This window comes from Ictalurus furcatus, chromosome 25 (genome assembly GCF_023375685.1).
Source record: "Ictalurus furcatus strain D&B chromosome 25, Billie_1.0, whole genome shotgun sequence".
NCBI classification, from domain to species: Eukaryota; Metazoa; Chordata; class Actinopteri; order Siluriformes; family Ictaluridae; genus Ictalurus; species Ictalurus furcatus.
In genome coordinates this window covers 1353559-1375000 of record NC_071279.1, presented here as the reverse complement: position 1 = coordinate 1375000, position 21442 = coordinate 1353559, and the positions used below count along the sequence as shown (strand labels likewise).

General features: G+C 40.0%; 2 protein-coding genes across 7 annotated transcripts in view; both read right to left on the bottom strand.

Moving 5' to 3' along the window:
• LOC128601378 (leukocyte elastase inhibitor-like) overlaps positions 1–1824 on the bottom strand; it is a 20270-nt gene extending 18446 nt beyond the window's left edge. For all 4 annotated transcript variants that reach the window (XM_053614542.1, XM_053614544.1, XM_053614543.1 and 1 more), the window contains exon 1: positions 1616–1824. In XM_053614542.1, the coding sequence (XP_053470517.1) occupies positions 1616–1783 (168 nt within the window). In that variant the 5' untranslated portion in view covers positions 1784–1824. The remainder of the gene's footprint in view (positions 1–1615) is intronic.
• Positions 1825–3138: 1314 nt separating this feature from the next.
• LOC128601549 (leukocyte elastase inhibitor) lies at positions 3139–17138 on the bottom strand. Of its 3 annotated transcripts, none has more exons than XM_053614839.1 (8): positions 17032–17138; positions 15316–15493; positions 13137–13241; positions 12637–12777; positions 11928–12045; positions 6613–6755; positions 3943–4110; positions 3139–3694 (listed from the first exon to the last, which is right to left on the bottom strand). In XM_053614839.1, the coding sequence occupies exons 2-8, from the start codon at positions 15481–15483 to the stop codon at positions 3284–3286; spliced, it is 1254 nt and encodes a 417-aa protein (XP_053470814.1). In that variant the 5' UTR covers positions 15484–15493; positions 17032–17138; the 3' UTR covers positions 3139–3283. The 3 variants fall into 3 exon arrangements, with proteins under 3 accessions (XP_053470814.1, XP_053470815.1, XP_053470816.1); XM_053614840.1 differs by lacking the exon at positions 17032–17138 and adding an exon at positions 16626–17017; XM_053614841.1 differs by lacking the exon at positions 13137–13241.
• Positions 17139–21442: the final 4304 nt, after the last annotated feature.

The window sequence follows — 21442 nt, the reverse complement described above, 5'->3', positions numbered from 1 at the left end:
CACTCCCTAAACAAACTGCTTTAGGGGCATGTTGCTAAAACACAAGCAGTGGATGTGACATGTGGTGAGAACCTTTGCCAAGGCCCAATAAACAGTCTGAATGGCTGCTGTATGATGAGTCTTGCTTTTTATTTGCATTAGTTGAGAAATTTTCCACAGAATTTCTACCAGTCGCCACAGAACATGAAGAAATTTACATATCTTCTTACGTTATTGTACCATCTGGGTGAATTTCCACCACATTCACCATGCGTCCTGTGATGTTCCTTCTTTATAATCACAGTAGACAAACTGAATCCTACCCCATCAAAAGAAGGGAACTGAGTTGGGGTAGCAACTAAACAGATCTTCAATTATAAAGAAATGACAACGATGAATTTATGTGCATGTCTTCAGAGCACAGGATCCTAACACTGGTCTGGAGTACCTCTTATCAAGCACATTTTAGTGTTAAGAGCTGTTAGCCGACTAGTTCAATCAGATGTGTTGGGAGCTGGGAAAACACTAAAATGTGCACGGCAGCAGGGACTACAGGACCAGGATTGGGAACCTGTTCTTTATGTATTGCCAAAATGTATAAAGTAAATGACCTACTGCTGTAGTACAGCACAAAGATTCCTGTGCATCAGCCATCAGTATGGCCTCATTTCATTTTAAACTCATCATCTTTGGTTAGATCTTCTTTCTCTTTGATGATTGCTGTTTTGCTTCTTGTACTCGGCATTTGTGACCTGAACTGACTGAAGAGTCTGTAGCATTTTGCAACGTTAGTGAACAGGAACTGCAAACTCAGTCATACCCAGAGGAATGTGTTATACTTGAGTTTTTCTGAATTGGTTGTGGCAGTGTAGAAAACAGTTTTTCTTGAAATCTTAGAAAATCCTCACAAAATGCTAAATGTTTTTTTTTTTCCCTTTAATTAAGATGGTCCACATTTCTTCAAGCTTCAAGCTGTAGCATGTTCTCATTGTAAAAGGTCACATATCCTTTGATCTGACAGGGAGATTTTGTAACAATTCCACTCTCGGCCAAATACAATGTGATGGAGTCTAGGCAATCTAAGCTTGCACAACTGGGTGTATCTAAAGACAGGTATCTTGGCAGTAAAACAATGTGGAAATCCGTGAGGCTACAAAGATCTTTGAACAAACAAAGCTTTTTAATTTAGATCTAGTTCACATGCTGTGGATGGTTTGTAATGGATGACTATGCTGAAATTAAACTATGCTAGTCAGTTCCATTCAGTATCAGCATGCTCAACGTTAAAAACTCACTTCGGCTAACAGCACAGTGGTTTTGGCTTTTACATTCACAGGCTACCCATTGGATTGATCCTGTTTGAACAGTCACAAATCTCCAAGTATGCAAACTAACAGGTTCGATTCATGATATACTGCCAAAAGACAACATCATGCAAGAAAGACACCACAGTTAAGCTGTGATAGAAAAAACCAGGACTCTATATTCTCCACTCCAATGATGAACTGGTTCTTCACCTATTTTTCTAACCAAGCATGTTTCGACCTTTATTGACTCCATGATTATTAACATTTATTGTCTTATGTGTATTAATATAACTATTATGATTTTGCATGATTATTATTTTTGTTCTGACCTCAGACATCTGAGTTGCTGTGTTGCCTGCAGCTCCGAGAGACACCATGGCCAGCGCAGAAGAGATGCTGAGAGGAGAGTAGAAGACGTTCCCGGTTTTGTTGTCTTCCTTGATCTTGGTGAATAGGTGAAGTGCAAAATTGGTGTTTGCCACTGAAAGAGACTCCATTTTGCAAAATCTGAAGGAGAAATATATTTTTTGAAATAGCAAATTGGCAAAGAAAACCCTGGATGTAAAAATAAATTAATAATAAATAAAAATCAATAAATAATAATAAAAAAAGCAGTCAAAAAATTAGACTAAAAACATAATACACTGCATTTTTGATAGCTGTGGGGGGGGTTTTCCCCACGTTTTTCTCCCCACATATTCCCACGTTGATTTTGCTGTGGCTTTTTTGTTATTATTATTATTTTCCGATGCAATTTTCAGAGGTTTTTTTTTAATACTTTTGTGTGGTAAACCACTTGAATTGACATGAAATTGTCTTTCACAGTAAGGTTTATTAGTAAATTAGACCTTTTAGCTGTACTCATGTTCGATGCACTTGACTCAGGCTGTAGCCCTGAAGATTTTTCCTTCAGTCCCGAATAATTATCCACTTGGAGTGGTTTATTACTATAAGAGGATATACTCAGAAGTCTGTATTTTTTATGTGTTTTAAAGACATCTTGCAAAAGGGGGGCCTTGGTCAATGCCATTTGGGGGGCCTTGCCCTGAAAAAGTTTGGGAAGCCCTGGGCTAGGCTAACGTCAGTTCCAGTTTTTGACCATTAACGTTACATTCACTTGCATAGCCTCACGTAGTGACAGACTGTTATAAATGTGAGTGAAAGTGAGGAAAGTTGCACAGCATTTCGTTCCTTTACACTACATTTGGGCTAAGAACAACTAAGTGATTTTATAAATATAAGGCTCAGCATAATACTGAGATGTGCTAGCTTGGCAACGAGAGATATGGAACTAACGTCTGAGTTGTGGCCATACTGTGGCTATCCATTCAGAACTAGTTATGGCAGTTTGCGATATATATATCGCTTACATAATAAATGGCACCAGTTACACAAACAGAATATTCAGTTTATCAATTAATATTAAAATACACTTATTACTGTTATTTCAATTGTTTTCATTCATTCATTCATCCATTCATCCATCTTCAGTAACTGTTTATCTTGGTCAGGGTTGCAGTAATGCAGGATGCCAGTCCACTGCAGGGCACCATGCACATACACATTCACTCACTCGTTCACACATAGGGACAATTCAGTGTAGCCAGTCCACCTATCGGCATGTTTCTGAACAGTGAGAGGAGACCCAGATGAACAGTGGGAGAATACCCAGACAGGAACAGAGTAAGGATTGAATCAGGGGCCCTGAAGCTGTGAGGTGGCAATGCTACCCAATTCTCCACCGTGTGGCATATTTTTTAAATATAAAGACAAAGATTGTTTAATAAAAGACACTGATATGTGATGTGAAGAACATGTTTAGGTCATTATGTAAGTAATGAATAACAACCTATTTTGCCAAAGTGCTTTATTGGAAATATGTCAGGAAATATATTTGCATATTTTAAGCTAAACATGTTTAGTCAGTGCACACTTATATAGTTATGACATCAAATGACTGCATAGAGTTATAATTGCACTTCACAGCATCGGGCAATTTAAGGAGAGCTGTAACGTCCACAAAAGAGAATGCTTCGGGTTGGTTTGTGTTGAATGAAAAAGAGGAAGGGGTGGTCTGCCACAAAGCGCTCTTTGGGGGTAGGCCTGAGACAACACGTTATCATGCCGGTCGCGGTGGCTGCAGCTGCTTCAGTGCCTTCCTCATTCACTTCTACAAAAGACTTATGCACCACCTCGGAGAGCACCAGGTCATCGCAAGGAGACATGTGTGAAAAATCACACTTGCCCATGTCAAAGGCATCTACCATGCCCATGCTGATGAGCAGCTCCTTCATGTCATAGGTTTCCTCCAGTTTGAATCGCGGCAAAGACACCTGCACCTGCACAGTGTCCATCCTATCAGGCTGTGTCCACTCCATGAAGTTGTCATAAGTGAGCTGGTGCTCAAGCTGATTTTATATAAAAAATTAATAAAACAATTAAATAATACATTAATACTATGTGTATATATATATATATATATATATATATATATATATATATATATATATATAAACATATATATATATATATATATATATATATATATATATATATATATATATATATATATATATATATATATATATAAACATATAAACACACACACTATAAAAAATTTCATTTTATACATAAATTAAGTAGATTTATCATTCACCTTCTCAAGGCCAGTAGTGTTATCTTCAATCTCAAAAGGTAGCATAATTAGCATGCTGAGCTCCATGCCCTTATATGGCATTTCAAGAATCTTGCACCACAGATCAGGAATAAAGGCCAGGGGAAACTCTGCCTCCTGATTCATCATCTGCACTGGTTTAGTTTCTTTCTGCATGTAAAACATTAAAATACATTATTAAGCATTAATGTAAATAGGGGGGGGGGCAAAAATTCACAATTCACAAACATGCATGACAGATCACCACCGTTTCCACAAGGGGATCATGCTGTGATTTTTAACTGGAGAGTTTTTACCTCCACTACAGAGAAAACCTTATTCATGTACGCAAGTTACAGTGCTACTTTTTTATCTTTAGGGGTTTTTTTGTTTGGTTGTTTTTGTTTTTTACTTTTTTTTAATGCCTATATTTTGTTAGATATCAGTGCAATTTCTCACAAAGCAAAATAGGAGAGGTTCAAAAATGGCAATAAGCAAGAGCAGACAAAAGGGGATGGGGTGCACAGGAGAAGGGAGGAAAGACGAGATTCATGTAATTATATTATTAGGTAAAGATTTTTTAGATTTTCGGTTTAACATCTTTTCTAAAAAAAACCTGAAGTAGATATATCTATATTTAGTTTGGCGGCTGTGGATCAGGTGGTAGAGCAGGTTGTCCACTAATCGTAGGGTTGGTGGTTCAATTCCCAGGCCACGTGACTCCACATGCCGAAGTGCCCTTGGGAAAGACACTGAACCCCAAGTTGCTCCCGATGGCAAATTAGCGCCTTGCAAGGCAGCTCTGCTACCATTGGTGTGTGAGTGTGTGTGTGTGTGAATTGGTGAATGAGACACAGTGCAAAGCGCTTTGGATAAAATCGCTATATACAGTGAGGGAAAAAAGTATTTGATCCCCTGCTGATTTTGTACGTTTGCCCACTGACAAAGAAATTATCACTCTATAATTTTAATGGTAGATTTATTTGAACAGTGAGAGACAGAATAACAACAGAAAAATCGAGAAAAACGCATGTCAAAAATGTTATAAATTGATTTGCATTTTAATGAGGGAATTAAGTATTTGACCCCTCTGCAAAACATGACTTAATACTTGGTGGCAAAACCCTTGTTGGCAATCACAGAGGTCAGACGTTTCTTGTAGTTTGGCCACCAGGTTTGCACACATCTCAGGAGGGATTTTGTCCCACTCCTCTTTGCAGATCTTCTCCAAATCATTAAGGTTTCGAGGCTGACGTTTGGCAACTCGAACCTTCAGCTCCTTCCACAGATTTTCTATGGGATTAAGGTCTGGAGACTGGCTAGGCCACTCCAGGACCTTAATGTGCTTCTTCTTGAGCCACTCCTTTGTTGCCTTGGCCGTGTGTTTTGGGTCATTGTCATTCTGGAATACCCATCCACGACCCATTTTCAATGCCCTGGCTGAGGGAAGGAGGTTCTCACCCAAGATTTGAAGGTACATGGCCCGTCCATCGTCCCTTTGATGCGGTGAAGTTGTCCTGTCCCTTTAGCAGAAAAACACCACCAAAGCATAATGTTTCCACCTCCATGTTTGACAGTGGGGATGGTGTACTTGGGGTCATAGGCAACAATCCTCCTCCTCCAAACACGGCGAGTTGAGTTGATGCCAAAGAGCTCCATTTTGGTCTCATCTGACCACAACATTTTCTCCCAGTTGTCCTCTGAATCATTCAGATGTTCATTGGCAAACTTCAGATGGGCATGTATATGTGCTTTCTTGAGCAGGGCGACCTTGCGGGCGCTGCAGGATTTCAGTCCTTCACGGCATAGTGTGTTACCAATTGTTTTCTTGGTGACTATGGTCCCAGCTGCCTTGAGATCATTGACAAGATCCTCCCGTGTAGTTCTGGGCTGATTCCTCACTGTTCTCATGATCATTGCAACTCCACGAAGTGAGATCTTGCATGGAGCCCCAGGCCGAGGGAGATTGACAGTTCTTTTGTGTTTCTTCCATTTGCGAATAATCGCACCAACTGTTGTCACATTCTCACCAAGCTGCTTGGTAATGGTCTTGTAGCCCATTCCAGACTTGTGTAGGTCTACAATCTTGTCCCTGACATCCTTGGAGAGCTCTTTGGTCTTGGCCATGGTGGAGAGTTTGGAATCTGATTGATTGATTGCTTCTGTGGACAGGTGTCTTTTATACAGGTAACAAGGTGAGATTAGGAGCACTCCCTTTAAGAGTGTGCTCCTAATCTCAGCTCGTTACCTGTATAAAAGACACCTGGGAGCCAGAAATATTTCTTATTGAGAGGGGGTCAAATACTTATTTCCCTCATTAAAATGCAAATTAATTTATAACATTTTTGACATGCGTTTTTCTGGATTTTCTTGTTGTTATTCTGTCTCTCACTGTTCAAATAAAACTACCATTAAAATTATACACTGATCATTTCTTTGTCAGTGGGCAAACGTACAAAATCAGCAGGGGATCAAATACTTCTTTCCCTCACTGTAAATGCACCATTTACCATTTAGTTTCTTGGCCACAAGATATCAGTGCAATTTCTCACAAAACACAATAGAACAGGGCAGGAGTGCACAAAAGAAGACAGGAGTGCACAGGGGAGGACAGGAAGGAGGAGAGGAAAGGGTAAGAGACTGCATTTTTTTTTGCAACTGCATGGCACCCACCTTGTTCAGCTTGAAAGGAAGCTCCTGTGTTGTTTCGACCTTAAACTGCTCCTCCCAGCTGCCCTTGAAGTAGATGGCATTCACCAAGACAAGTCTGGTCGAATTATCAACAGCTCCTTTTTCCAGCATGTTCTTGATCTTTTCTATTGTGAGAATTTCGATTCACAAAAACATATTGTTAAACAGACACAACATTCATATAGAACCACTGCATAGAAAGAAAACATTTCTTCATGCAGTTAAGTAGAACATAATAATAATAATAATAATAATAATAATAATAACAATAATAATAATAATAAAGTAGTATCCTAGTACTGAGGGAGTACACAAAAATAATATAAGTGAAAATCAGCAAGATCACAGGGGAACAATCTACAAAGTGGGTTTGAATTATAGCTAAACTAGATCTGTGGGAGGTAAACATGGACAGAAAAAGTTCATCAGCTTAAGAAGCATGCTGATAATAAAATACGCACAATTTATTGTCAGTGTTTCAGTAAAGTCACAAGAGCCCTCTATACAGTGCTGAAATAAAGTATTTGTATTTGATTTCTTCTGTTTTTGTGTAGATCTCGTACTAAACTGTTTCAGAAATTAAAATAAAATCTAAGATAAAACAAAGGCAACCTGAGTAAACACAAAATACCGTTTTTAAATGATAAATATTATTTATTGAAGCAAAAAAAGTTATCCAATGCCAACTGGGCCTGTGTGAAAATGTATTCGCCCCCATAGTTACTAATTCACCAAATCAATGAAGCTGCATTCATAATGGGGTTCAGCTGGACGAGACACAACTAGGCCTGATTACTGCAAACCCTGTTCCATCACATCCACACTTAAATAGAACTTTCTCAACAGCATAGCAACTTTTGCAGGTGCTTAGACAGACTCAGACAAAGCACACAGCACATAAAAATAAGTCACAAAAATAAGCCTTTTCAAGGTATAGAACATACATGTATATATACAGCTATAATAAAGGATGGCAATTGATCAGCTTATTCAAAGAGGTAATTAAGTGAATACATTCATCATAGATATTTGATAGCAGTTCATAAAATAAGAGAGTACATGATACAGGAGTTAAAAGGTTTTACCCAGTAACACACTACGCCAAAGTTGAATGAAATTCCAGAAAAGAGAATGAGGAGGAAAGTGATTGAAATACATCAGTCTGGGAAGGGTTGCAAAGCTATTTCAAAGGCACTAGGATTCCAAAGAACCACAGTGAGAGCCGTTATCTCCAAATGGAAAAACTCGGCACGCTAGTGAACTTTCCCAAAAGTGTTCGACCTTCCAAATTTCCTCCAAGAGCACAGCAATGATTCATCCAGGAAGTCACTCAAGAGCCAAGGACAACACAAAGGACCTACAGGCCTCTCTTGTATCAATAAAGGTCACTGTTCATGACTCCACTATCAGAAAGACACTGGGCAAAAATAACATCCATGGAAGAGTGGCGAGGTGAAAACCACAGTTAACCCACAAGAACATCAAGTTGCATCTGAATTTTGAACACACCTTGATGATCCTCAAACCTTTTGGGAGAATGTTCTGTGGACTGATGAGTTTAAAGTGGAACTGTTTGGAAGACGGGGGTCCCGTTTCATCTGGAGTAAACCAAATTTTCAGAATTCCACAAAAAGGACATCATACCTACTGTCACGTCAAATTTTCAGAATTCCACAAAAAGAACATCATACCTACTGTCACGTCTCATGACGGAGCGGAAGATAAGGCGGATGCAATCGCAGTTCGAACAAGAGTTATATTTAAAGAAAGACAGGCAGACAAATCCAAATCGTAATCCAAAACATGCAAGGTCAGACGATCGGCAAACAGGCATTAACTTGGGCAAGGCAGAGATCAAGGTCGTGGCACGGAAAACAGGGTCGATAAACAAAACATGAAACGTGGCATACAGCGAGGGACTGATAGCGGAGAAACCAGTAAACTAAACTAACGAGCCTAAACATGAAACTGACTATGACTATGGAACGCATTAAACACATCTACTCTATTCTGGTCTAATATTCCGCATTAAGTGTTGCGAGGCATGCGGTATATATGCTGCATATGCTGTACATATGCTGCTGAGGGTAATCCAGACACACGTGACATGACAACCAATAACAGGACGGGGAGGAGACATGACATAAACAATAACAAAAGCACATGTTGAAATGTCACTGCTGTCAACATTGGAAAAGCAGGTGCTCGCGCATTCGTGCTTAAAGCATGCTGCTTCAAGGGGGAATCATGACAGAACCCCCCCCAAAGGCACCCCTCTCGGAGTGCCCCGAGACATCCAATTTCTTTGACGGCCCCGGCCCCCTGGGCAGAATGTCCCAAGCAGAGCCAGGCCACCGCACGGTGTTCTTGGCAGAGCAGGGAAACAAAGCGCTGTACTCAGTAGAGCAGGGAAGCAGGGCGACGTCCTCGTTGGAGCATGAAAGCGGCGCGACGTCCCCGGCTGAACAGGTAGGCAGAGCGACAACCACAGCCGGGCAGACAGGCTGAGCGAAGTCCTCGGCGGAGCATGAAGGCAGAGCGACGTCCTCGGCGGAGCACTAAAGCAGAGCGACGTCCTCGGCTGAACAGGGAAACAGAGCGTTGTACTCAGGAGTGCAGGAAAGCGAAGCGAAGTCCCCTGTAAGGCCAGGGAGAGGAGCGTGGGTCTCCATGAGGCCAGGGAGAGGAGCGTGGGTCTCCGTGAGGCCAGGGAGAGGAGCGTGGGTCTCCGTGAGGCCAGGGAGAGGAGCGTGGGTCTCCTCGAAGCAGGAGGGGGAAACGATGTTCGCCATGGAGCAGGAAGGCTGAGCGACGACCTCAGCCGAGCAGGGAGGCTGAGCGACGACCTCAGCTGAACAGGGAGGCTGAATGACGACCACAGCTGAACAGGGAGGCTGAGCGACGTCCACAGCTGAACAGGAAGACTGAGCGACGACCTCAGCTGAACAGGAAGACTGAGCGACGACCTCAGCTGAACAGGAAGACTGAGCGACGACCTCAGCTGAACAGGAAGGCTGAGCGACGTCCACAGCTGAACAGGAAGGTTGCAGCTCTGGAGTTGAAATCTCCTTGTAGATCTCAGGCTGGGGCTCTGAGGTCATCAGGTGAACCCTGGGCATGGGCAGAACTTGGGCAGCCGTGGGTTGCGCAGGACTTGGGTTGTCGGTTCGGTAGTCTTGGGCGTGGGCTGAACTTGGGCGACCGGGTCGGTAGACTTGGGCGTGGGCTGAACTTGGGCGACCGGGTTGGTAGACTTGGGCGTGGGCTGCACTTGGTCAGCAGGTTTGGACTTGAGCATGACTTGGTTAGCAGGCTTGGACATGAGCATGACTTGGTTAGCAGGCTTGGACATGAGCATTACTTGGTCAAGTGGGTCAGCAGGCTTGGACTTGAACAGAACTTGGTCAGCAGGTTTGGACTTGAGCATGACTTGGTTAGCAGGCTTGGACATGAGCATGACTTGGTCAACTGGGTCAGCAGGCTTGGACGTGAACAGAACTTGGTTAACAGGCTTGGGTGTGCGCAGAGCTTGGTTGTTCGTGTTAACATCAACTTGGTGGTTCATCCGCTCATACTGCATATGGAATGGAAGATCAGCACTGTTCGCCACATTAACTCCCTTCAACAGCTCATCCAAGTTGTAGCTCTGCCCTGGTTCTCCAAACTCCCTCAGAAACAGGTCCGAGAACTGCCTACTGTTCTCCTGTACCCGGGGTCTCATGGCTGCTACTCGCTGTGCCCACTTGCGAGCTGGCCCAAAAATTCTGGACATCATGAACTTAATCCATTGTTTCTCCCTTGGCTTCGGGTCAAACAGGCTTGAGAAGTAACTCTGGCAGTCAATCATAAAATAGTCCAGATAACCAAAGAAGCCATCATACTGATCGAGAAGGTCTATGAAAGTCCACTGCGAAAACTGCATAGAATCCAAGGCGGGGATGATTGGCGTGGATTTCCGGGTTTTGCGTTCTCTTCATTCTCGTGCTGCATCCATTGCGTGGCGGAATATTCTGTCACGTCTCGTGACGGAGCGGAAGATAAGGCGGATGCAATCGCAGTTCAAACGAGAGTTTTATTTAAAGAAAGACAGGCAGACAAATCCAAATCGTAATCCAAAACGTAATCCAAAATATGCAAGGTCAGACGATCGGCAAACAGGCACTAACTTGGGCAAGGCAGAGATCAAGGTCGTGGTACGGAAAACAGGGTCGATAAACAAAACATGAAACGTGGCATACGGCGAGGGACTGGTAGTGGAGAAACCAGTAAACTAAACTAACGAGCCTAAACATGGAACTGACTAGGACTAGGACTAGGACTATGGAATGCATTAAACACATCTACTCTATTCTACTCTAATATTCCGCATTAAGTGTTGCGAGGCATGCGGTATATATGCTGACATGATTACCCTCGCAACTGCTAACAGCTGAGGGTAATCCAGACACACGTGACATGACAACCAATAACAGGACGGGGAGGAGACATGACATAAACAATAACAAAAGCACATGTTGAAATGTCACTGCTGTCAACATTGGAAAAGCAGGTGCTCACACACCTGTGTGATGGTGTGGGGATGCTTTGCTGCTTCAGGTTCTGGGCAACTTGCAATAATTGAGGGAAACATGAATTCTGCTCTCTACCAGAAAATCGTAGAGTAGAATGTCCTCTCTTCAGTCCGTAAATTGAAACTCAAGTGCAAATGGATTATGGAGCAAGACAATTATCCAAAGCGTAGGAGTAAATCCTAATCAAAATTACATGAAAGACTGATCTCCTGTTATCAGAAGCGTTTGGTTGCAGTTATTGCTGTTAAAAGTGGCATAACCAGATTTTAAGTTTAAGGGGGCAATTAGTTTTTCACATGGGTGATAGGTGTTGGATTTTTTTTTTTTGGCATCAATAATTTTTTTTTAAATAAATAAAAACTATTGTGTGTTTTCTCAGGTTGCCTTTTTTAATGTTGTATTTCATTTGAAGATCTAAAACTGTTTAGTATGAGATACACAAAAACAGAAGAAATCAGGATGGGGCAAATACTTTTTCACAGCGCTGTATGGCATTGCTCCAATAACAATATCATGGCTCAACTTATCAGCAACGGATTTTCTGAAGATTAAAGCTAACTGCTATCCGACTTTGTGACATTCCTACTTTGGGAATGTTTGATGCAGTGAAATTACATTCAAGGATTTTACAATCTGTTAATCAAACTATTTTACTTCCCATGAAAGTGTAAACACTATATGAATACATTTTAGATGGAAATTTCAAAAACATGTTTAAGTACTAACCGTTTGTTTGCTTCTCCACCCAGTTATTAATATTGACCCGTGCAGATTCTGCATTTGCTTTAAAGTCAACAGTTTCCAGCTCAGCATGGTAGTGTGTTTTTGTCTCCTTCAGAAATTTCTGTTTTTTTTGTTTGTTTGTTTTTTAAAAAAAAAAAAGAAAATCAGTTAAAAACAATGAAATACAGGAAGATCAACAATTACTGGAGAATAAATGCAACAGAGTTGAACGTCAACAGAGCCCAAGAGGGGCAGACTCAAGTCCGAGTCCTTAATGGCCGAGTCCAAGTCGAGTCCAGAAAGTAATTAAACTGAAAAAAGATTTGAAATTGCAATTGTAAACTCAACACTGAGCTGTTAAATTAACATTTTAACCTTCACAACCCAATGGCATAATACATAAACATAACAAAAAATACCACTATTACATCTTGCCATTGCCATTTAATATTTTTATTTCATGTCAGCACTCCAAATAGTTTCCTATAAAAAATGGTTTCAATGAAAAAAGGGATATAGAGGTTTATGTAGAACTTATTATATTACAAGTGTGTGAAAATACAATAATAAAACAGCTTCATTTGTATCACACTATATTGTATCCTGCAGTTCGAGTTGACGTTTCAATTATTTGATGCGTCTCATGAGGCAGACTCGAATGTACTCAGAAAACTTCCGAAGTGTCCGAGTCCATTGTATCCACAAATCTTACCTCCACAAATTTGTAGGTCTGCTCTGCATAAAGCCTATTGGCCATGCTGAGGGCATACGGAGCTCCTGCTTTGTTCAGTTCAGCCATCAGCTTGTTGAAGCTGACGTGGACGTCGTCCTTGGCTTTGTTGTGGTGCAGAACCTAGGTAATATGGATGGAGATATAATCAAAGGTTTTTTTATTTGTTTTTTTAAAAAGCAGGAAATCTTTGTGGTAAATGAAGATTACCTCCATCCTGAGAGAATTTTAGATTCACGTAACAAATCATGAATAAAAGAGTAGACACAAGTGAAAATTGTGGTTCATATGTCATACTTTTTAATATGTAAGCTGTGTAGTACAAATGCACAAAAAGAAGGGCAGCACTGGTCCCAGTTATCCGCCACCAAGGAGAAGCACCTATATGTATGCCATTAACTACCATCACCAATGTTATTGCCAAAATAATGCCTTTTCCCCATGGATGTTAGTGCCTCCACGGAGTATTTGCATCCAATAACCTTTGGTAAAGCCGATGGTAACTGGACCTTCTGAGATTGCTGTGCCTGTTGGACTGCTACTGGTTGAACAGACTTAGGCTTCACTGGTTTGTTGAAGCACAAGACCTACAGTAACATATTAATCATCAGAATTGCAAAACTTTTTTTAACTGCATACACAAGTTGTTCGTGCCTGCATGGTCATATACTTAGTATATAAATGTGGACTTAAAAATCATGAAACAGGATTTTACCATGTTTATTATAATATACAGATCCATTGCACAGAACAAACTGTTCATACAGGAATTAAAGGGACACACTTTCCCCTACACCCTACTCATGTTTCAGGATGATCTAAGCTTTGCGTAAGTGGCCTTGCCTAAACAAGCACAAAAATGCCTTTATATTAAGAAGGACTGCAAATAAGGAGTGCCTGGTAAAACATAATTTATCAACTACTACACTGTACTGTATATTGTCCTCGTGACAAACCAGGCCCAGAGTAATTAGCAAGATTTGCATTTCTCTCGACAACCCTTGATGATGTTATTGTGCAATTCCTATTCCAGTGAAGTGAATCACACTCCCTAAACAAACTGCTTTAGGGGCATGTTGCTAAAACACAAGCAGTGGATGTGACACGTGGTGAGAACTTTTGCTAAGGCCCAATAAACAGTCTGAATGTCTGCTGTATGATGAGTCTTGCTTTTTATTTGCATTAGTTGAGAAATTTTCCACAGAATTTCTACCAGTCGCCACAGAACATGAAGAAATTTACATATCTTCTTACGTTATTGTACCATCTGGGTGAATTTCCACCACATTCACCATGCGTCCTGTGATGTTCCTTCTTTATAATCACAGTAGACAAACTGAATCCTACCCCATCAAAAGAAGGGAACTGAGTTGGGGTAGCAACTAAACAGATCTTCAGTTATAAAGAAATGACAATGATGAATTTATGTGCATGTCTGAGCACAGGATCCTAACACTGGTCTGGAGTACCTCTTATCCTGCACATTTTAGTGTTAAGAGCTGTTAGCCGACTAGTTCAATCAGATGTGTTGGGAGCTGGAAAAACACTCAAATGTGCACGGCAGCAGGGACTACAGGACCAGGATTGGGAACCTGTTCTTTATGTATTGCCAAAATGTATAAAGTAAATGACCTACTGCTGTAGTACAGCACAAAGATTCCTGTGCATCAGCCATCAGTATGGCCTCATTTCATTTTAAACTCATCGTCAGTGGTTAGATCTTCTTTCTCTTTGATGATTGCTGTTTTGCTTCTTGTACTCGGCATTTGTGACCTGAACTGACTGAAGAGTCTGTAGCATTTTGCAACGTTAGTGAACAGGAACTGCAAATTCAGTCAAACCCAGAGGAATGTTTTATACTCGAGTTCTGCTGAACTGGTTGTGGCAATGTAGAAAACAGTTTTTCTTGAAATCTTAGAAAATCCTCACAAAATGCTAAATGTTTTTTTTTCTTCCTTTAATTAAGATGGTCCACATTTCTTCAAGCTTCAAGCTGTAGCATGTTCTCATTGTAAAAGGTCACATATCCTTTGATCAGACAGGGAGATTTTGTAACAATTCCACTCTCTGCTAAATACAATGTGATGGAGTCTAGGCAATCTAAGCTTGTGCATCTGAGTGTATCTAAAGACTCTTGGCAGTAAAACAATGTGGAAATCCGTGAGGATACAAAGATCTTTGAACAGACACAAAGCTTTTTAATTTAGATCTAGTTCACATGCTGTGGATGGTTTGTAATGGATGACTATGCTGAAATTAAACTATGCTAGTTAGTTCCATTCAGTATCAGCATGCTCAACGTTAAAACACTCACTTCGGCTAACAGCACAATGGTTTTGGGATTGGATTTTACATTCACAGGCTACCCATTGGATTGATCCTGTGTGAACAGACACAAATCTCCAAGTATGCAAACTAACAGGTTTGATTCATGATATACTGCCAAAAGACAACATCATGCAAGAAAGACACCACAGTTAAGCTGTGATAGAAAAAACCAGGACTCTACATTCTCCACTCCAATGATGAACTGGTTCTTCACCTATTTTTCTAACCAAGCATGTTTCGACCGTTATTTACTCCATGATTATTAACATTTATTGTCTTATGTGTATTAATATAACTATCATGATTTTGCATGATTATTATTTTTGTTCTGACCTCAGACATCTGAGTTGCTGTGTTGCCTGCAGCTCCGAGAGACACCATGGCCAGCGCAGAAGAGATGCTGAGAGGAGAGTAGAAGACATTCCTGGTTTTGTTGTCTTCCTTGATCTTGGTGAATAGGTGAAGTGCAAAATTGGTGTTTGCCACTGAAAGAGACTCCATTTTGCAAAATCTGAAGGAGAAATATATTTTTTTGAAATAGCAAATTGGCAAAGAAAGCCCTGGATGTAAAAAGAAATTAATAATAAATAAAAATCAATAAATAATAATAAAAAAAGCAGTTAAAATATTAGACTAAAAACATAATACACTGCATTTTTGATAGCTGTGGGGGGGTTTTTCCCCACGTTTTTCTCCCCACATATTCCCATGTTGATTTTGCTGTGGCTTTTTTGTTATTATTATTATTATTATTATCATCAGATGCAATTTTCAGAGGTTTTTTTTAATACTTTTGTGTGGTAAACCACTTGAATTGACATGAAATTGTCTTTCACAGTAAGGTTTATTGGTAAATTAGACCTTTTAGCTGTACTCATGTTCGATGCACTTGACTCAGGCTGTAGCCCTGAAGATTTTTCCTTCAGTCCCAAATAATTATCCACTTGGAGTGGTTTGTTACTACATAACTGAAGGTGAAAAGAAGACGGCGGTGTCGTAATTTTATATCTTCAATGAACGGAAGCGAGACCAATCAGACAGGGCTCACAGGAAAATACATGGAAACACTCGTGTCTTATTGGCTGCCAAACAATGACTCACAGTGTGACTGTGAAGAAAAATGGATATACGCCGATTTCTTTTATTTTTAACCAGTAAAGGTGTTGAAACTGACACAGTAACATCCTCTGATGCTGAGCAGGAAAACAAGGGTGTGTAAATATGAGTTCCAGTTTACGTGAACATATTATGAACAGAGCAGAAGGAAAGATAATGTACTTTGCATGGCACTATAGCAGCTAAACCCATATACTGATAGCTTAGCTGTGCCTCCCTGTGGCTAGCGACACCAAACTAGCCTAGTTAGAAAAGATTAATATTTTATCGGTCTGGTAATCCTACAAACACTAACAACACCCGAGGCAAGTTTTATGATAAATCCGACTTTTTCTGATCATGTCATACATTGACGAATGGTAAAATTACTGAAAGAACTATGAGTCTCTCTTTGTAGTGTATTTTTGTAGGTTTTGAAAGTAAAGTAACACACACACACATATATATATCCATTATAACTTAATATTTTATTATCAACATTTTAAACAAGACCCCATGGTGTATCAAATATACTCAAGTGCTCTTACAACCAACCCCGTTGTCCCTGCTCACTGTCCCTCTTATCAGTTCCGCATGAGGACTGGTGTCCGCCTTTCTCTTCCGCGCCTGGGACAGACTCCAGTAGTTTACAGTGGGCTGTCTGCACCACGCCCCGTCACATAACCTCCATACTACTTTACTCCAAATTTACTCCATTAAAAAACAGCGACAAGGGCGTGCGCCTGACTAAGACAAAGCTCTTATCAGCTATTAAAACATCATTCGAAAGTGAAGTAAACTGAAATAGTTCTAAACATTCGCAGAAACTTCGTGAACTAAAAACCAACATCTGATGCTTCCTCCTAACTACTGCGTGTGCGATCGTCCTGACAAACAGCCGTCTTGTAACGCTTTAACTGCAACATTCTCATTACAATACTGCACTACACTTACCTTAACTCCTGCACTGTTACACTGACCTGCTGTCTGAAATGCTGTGGTCCTCAAACTGTGCGATTTTATATTTATATATATCATTTCCCAGCCCACCTCCCCTCCAAGTCCCACCTCCCCTCTGAGTCCCACCTCCCCTCTGAGTTCCACCTCCCCTCTGAGTTCCACCTCATTGGAGGCAAGTGATGGGAAGTTCAGATCATTTTACTGACTCGGTTCTTTGAGTCTCGTTCAGCAAAATGATATTTTCGAGTCATTTCGTTCCTTTCAGCAGAATATAATTAAAATGTTACATGTTAAATTCCCAACACATCTAGTACTTAATAAACTATCAAATAAACTATAGGCTAATGCAACCAAGGCCGAATTATGAGAAACAGAAATGATTCATTAATAGCTTAGCTGGGTCTTGAGGCTATGCAGTCTGTTAGTTCACTTCACCTCCTGATCTTTTGTCACATCACATTTGTCACGTCCATTCCCTGGAAACAGAAATGATTAGTTCACGTCTCGAGTCTTCGGGTTCGAGTCGTTCGTTCCTCCCGTTTCCGGTACGGCATGGTGCATTACCTATGCGGCGGTCACCGGAAGAACGAACGACTCGAACCCGAAGACTCGAGAGCTGAACTAATCATTTCTGTTTCCTATACAGAACCTATGGGGATGTTACAGCGCATGCCCGGTCAAAAGTGAACGAATCACTCTCTGAGACAACTCATTGTTCCCGAGTCATATTAAATATCGTTCAAAATGAACTTCACTAGATCGTAATGGCTTTCAACGTGGCAGATTATGTGTAGAGTGCAATCTTGTAACTATCTACAGAAAGGGAAATAAATAAAAGCTTAAATGTCTTTAAACTGTAGCGTTATTGTAGTTTTGATAAGGTGATGCGATACACCTTTAAATACAACATATTTACTGTATATGTTTACGTGTGGAATACAAACATGGCTAGCCCAGGTTTAGGCTAGTGACAGCATGTATTTTTATGTTTTGACGGTTTAATTAGTATATTAGTATATCCTCACGAGCACTTTATTAGGAACACTGGTACACCTACTTATTCATGCAGTTATCTAATAAGCCAGGCAAATGGCAGCAGTGCAAAGCATTAAATCATGCAGATGCAGGCCAGCAACTTTAAGTAATGTTCATATCAACCATCAGAGAAAATGTGATCTCAGCATGGGCGTAACCACGCATTCTTTGAAGGGGTCGTGTCCCCACCAATGTTGAGGAAATACCAATCTGTCCCACCAATATACAGTAGAAAATATTTTCTATATGTCCCCGTTTAATGAACCCAACCAACGGATCTGTCTTTTCTTCATCTATTTTATTTATTTATATCTATTACTTTTTAATATATTTGCGTTTGTTAAGGAAAAAGGTGTGTGCCCCCCTCCAGTTGTACACTTGGTCCATACTCAACGCAAGTTGGTTGATATATTTTAGCAGCTCAGTCTGTAAGAAATGGAGACAGCAGCCAAGCGTAGAAAAGTGCAGCAGAACATACGAGCTTTTTGTTCAGACAGTAAGTAAATAGATACCTAAATAATAGGTAACCTTAGCTTAGTATAGAAGGCATCATACCATGGCTAGGTTTGTTCTTAAGAACATCAATTAACTTTTGATATTTGCACACCCACGAAGTAGGCTAGGCCAGTGGTTTTCAAAGTGGGAGCCGCCAGGGGGCACCCGGGGGCCTGAACAATTTGGTGTGGAAAAAAACTATAAAAAATTATATATATATATATATATATATATATATATATATATATATATATATATATATATATATACACACACACACACACACACACACACACACACACACACATATTACAATAACATGTTATTTTTAGTTTTTTTTTTTGTTCTTTTTATTACTATAACATGTTATATAAGGAGGATATACTCAGAAGTCTGTATTTTTTATGTGTTTAAAAGACATCTTGCAAAAGGGGGGCCTTGGTCAATGCCATCTGGGGGGCCTTGCCCTGGAAAAGTTTGGGAAGCCCTGGGCTAGGCTAACGTCAGTTCCAGTTTTTGACCATTAACGTTACATTCACTTGCATAGCCTCACGTAGTGACAGACTGTTATAAATGTGAGTGAAAGTGAGGAAAGTTGCACAGCATTTCATTCCTTTACAGTACATTTGGGCTAAGAACAACTAAGTGATTTTACAAATATAAGGCTCAGCATAATGTTGAGATGTGCTAGCTTGGCAACGAGAGATATGGAACTAACGTCTGAGTTGTGGCCATACTGTGGCTATCCATTCAGAACTAGTTATGGCAGTTTGCGATATATATATCGCTTACATAATAAATGACACCAGTTACACAAACAGAATATTCAGTTTATCAAATTAAAATGATCATTTAAGTCAGTCATTGCTCTTCTGGGAAAATAATGGTATCTGGTCACAATGCAGTTAGTCATCTACTGGAAGTCTATTGCCATTTTTTTTCTTTGATAAAGGAATAATCTGTCATATGTTCAAGTACAGCATTGGTTGTTGTAGTCGCATTGTTTACATGAACATATTTGGGATATGTAATTTGTACCCATTAAAAGTTAGTCTATTTGCTACTACTGGAAAATGCATATTTCTATTTGGCAGGTGCGATTTCTTGCATTTTGCCACCATCTAGTGGGTCTTGTTGAAATAGAAAAATATTTGAGTAAATGAACCATTTCTCATGTTGATAGCGATTTCACTACTTTGTAAGAGGTGAATCTGAAGTAGAATGATTTCATGTGTCTGTAAAGATTCTACATCTTTGTTTCATATTCTTCGAAAATTTCCTAAAATATTTTTTCCCTTTGAACGCCTTTGCTTGGAAGCATCCGTGGGGGAAATTGTATTTACAACATGTATAGTGTTGAAGTTAGTTTCACAGGTAGCCATCCTTTCTAAGTTGGTTTAAAAGTCGTGATTGCGTGTTCAAATGTTAGCGTGTGTGGTTTGGTTTGTCTGCACACATCTTATCTCGCCTCTACTTGGTGTGGTAGGTTTCATGGTAGGTTATGGAGCAGAGAATACATCTGCACAGAGGACGTCCACAGCACCCTACAATTTCCCCATGCTGTGGGAGCTTCTATCAGTTGTTGGTGCAAGCCAGTCTGCTTTGAGTATTTATATATCTGTTGATCTCCTGGGTCTCACACACAAAACACACACACACACACACACACACACACACCAGTCTATAGAGTTTACTCAGAATGGTGCAATAAAGAAAAAACATGCAGTGAGCAGCAGTTCTGCTGATGGAAACTCCATATTGATGAGAGAGGTCTACTAAGAATGTCCAGATAATGATTTGAGCTGACAGAAAGGTTGCAGTAACTCAGATGACCACTTGTGTGTATCTGTGGTGCTATGTGTCAGGCAAAAGCTGATTGGTTGGTGGAGAGATGTGTCCGGTTCCATACCCATAAACATTTTGAATTAGGAATAATATTGCTCAATTCTTAGTAATATTGTTCAAAATATATCTGAAGTGTAAAGAATAAGATGCTGAACAATATTGTATATACAATCAAATTTTCTCTTATGGCATCCAGTACTTTCCATCTTATATAGCTTTATATATATATATATATATATATATATAAAAGGCAGGTCCACTGCACATCTGACCTCATCTACTGTGCATGTTCTGGCTCGAAGGTCTCTACTGATGTAGAAGCAGTGTAGACCTTAGACATGCTATAGGAACTATGTCTAGGATTACTGTCTTTGATAAGATAATCTGAAGCATGGTGAGACTGCTTTTATAAGGGGGAACGAGATTCTGTTAATATATAGTAGATATCTTGACTATTCTTGGTAATACTTGAAATTATTATTATTTTTTAATCCTCTATACCCTTAGAAAAAAGGGCTCATTGAAAAAGGTAGGATCCTTAGATTCCAACTCGTTCCAGAGGAACAATAAATATGGGCAGTTACAATACTACATGATACAAAAGACGTCAGCAGATGGATCTGGCTCCAGTTTCAATAAAATAAAATTCTTCTTAGATGTTGTCATTGTAAAATATTGGCTTCCCTTTGATAGGAACGACATATAAAATCGTTTATTTTACTGCACCTCTTTTATTTATTATTCATTATCCTCTACCCATGTGTACTTACGGTGCAACCATGTCAATATAGTGCCTCATAAGCAATCAATTAATTTGATTACCTTCTTTCATTCTGTTGCTCCACTGTGCGCAAATCTGCTAGCCCTATTGTGTTCAACAGTATGTTCTGTCTTGGGATATAGCTGTGCTTAAAAGAAACACATGATATGTTTGCCAAGGTAAAGTCATATGTTAGCGGTTGCAATAGATTCTGTAAATGTACTTACACTTTGTTCAAAGTTATAGCCTAATCTCTCAGTGTAGTCTCAT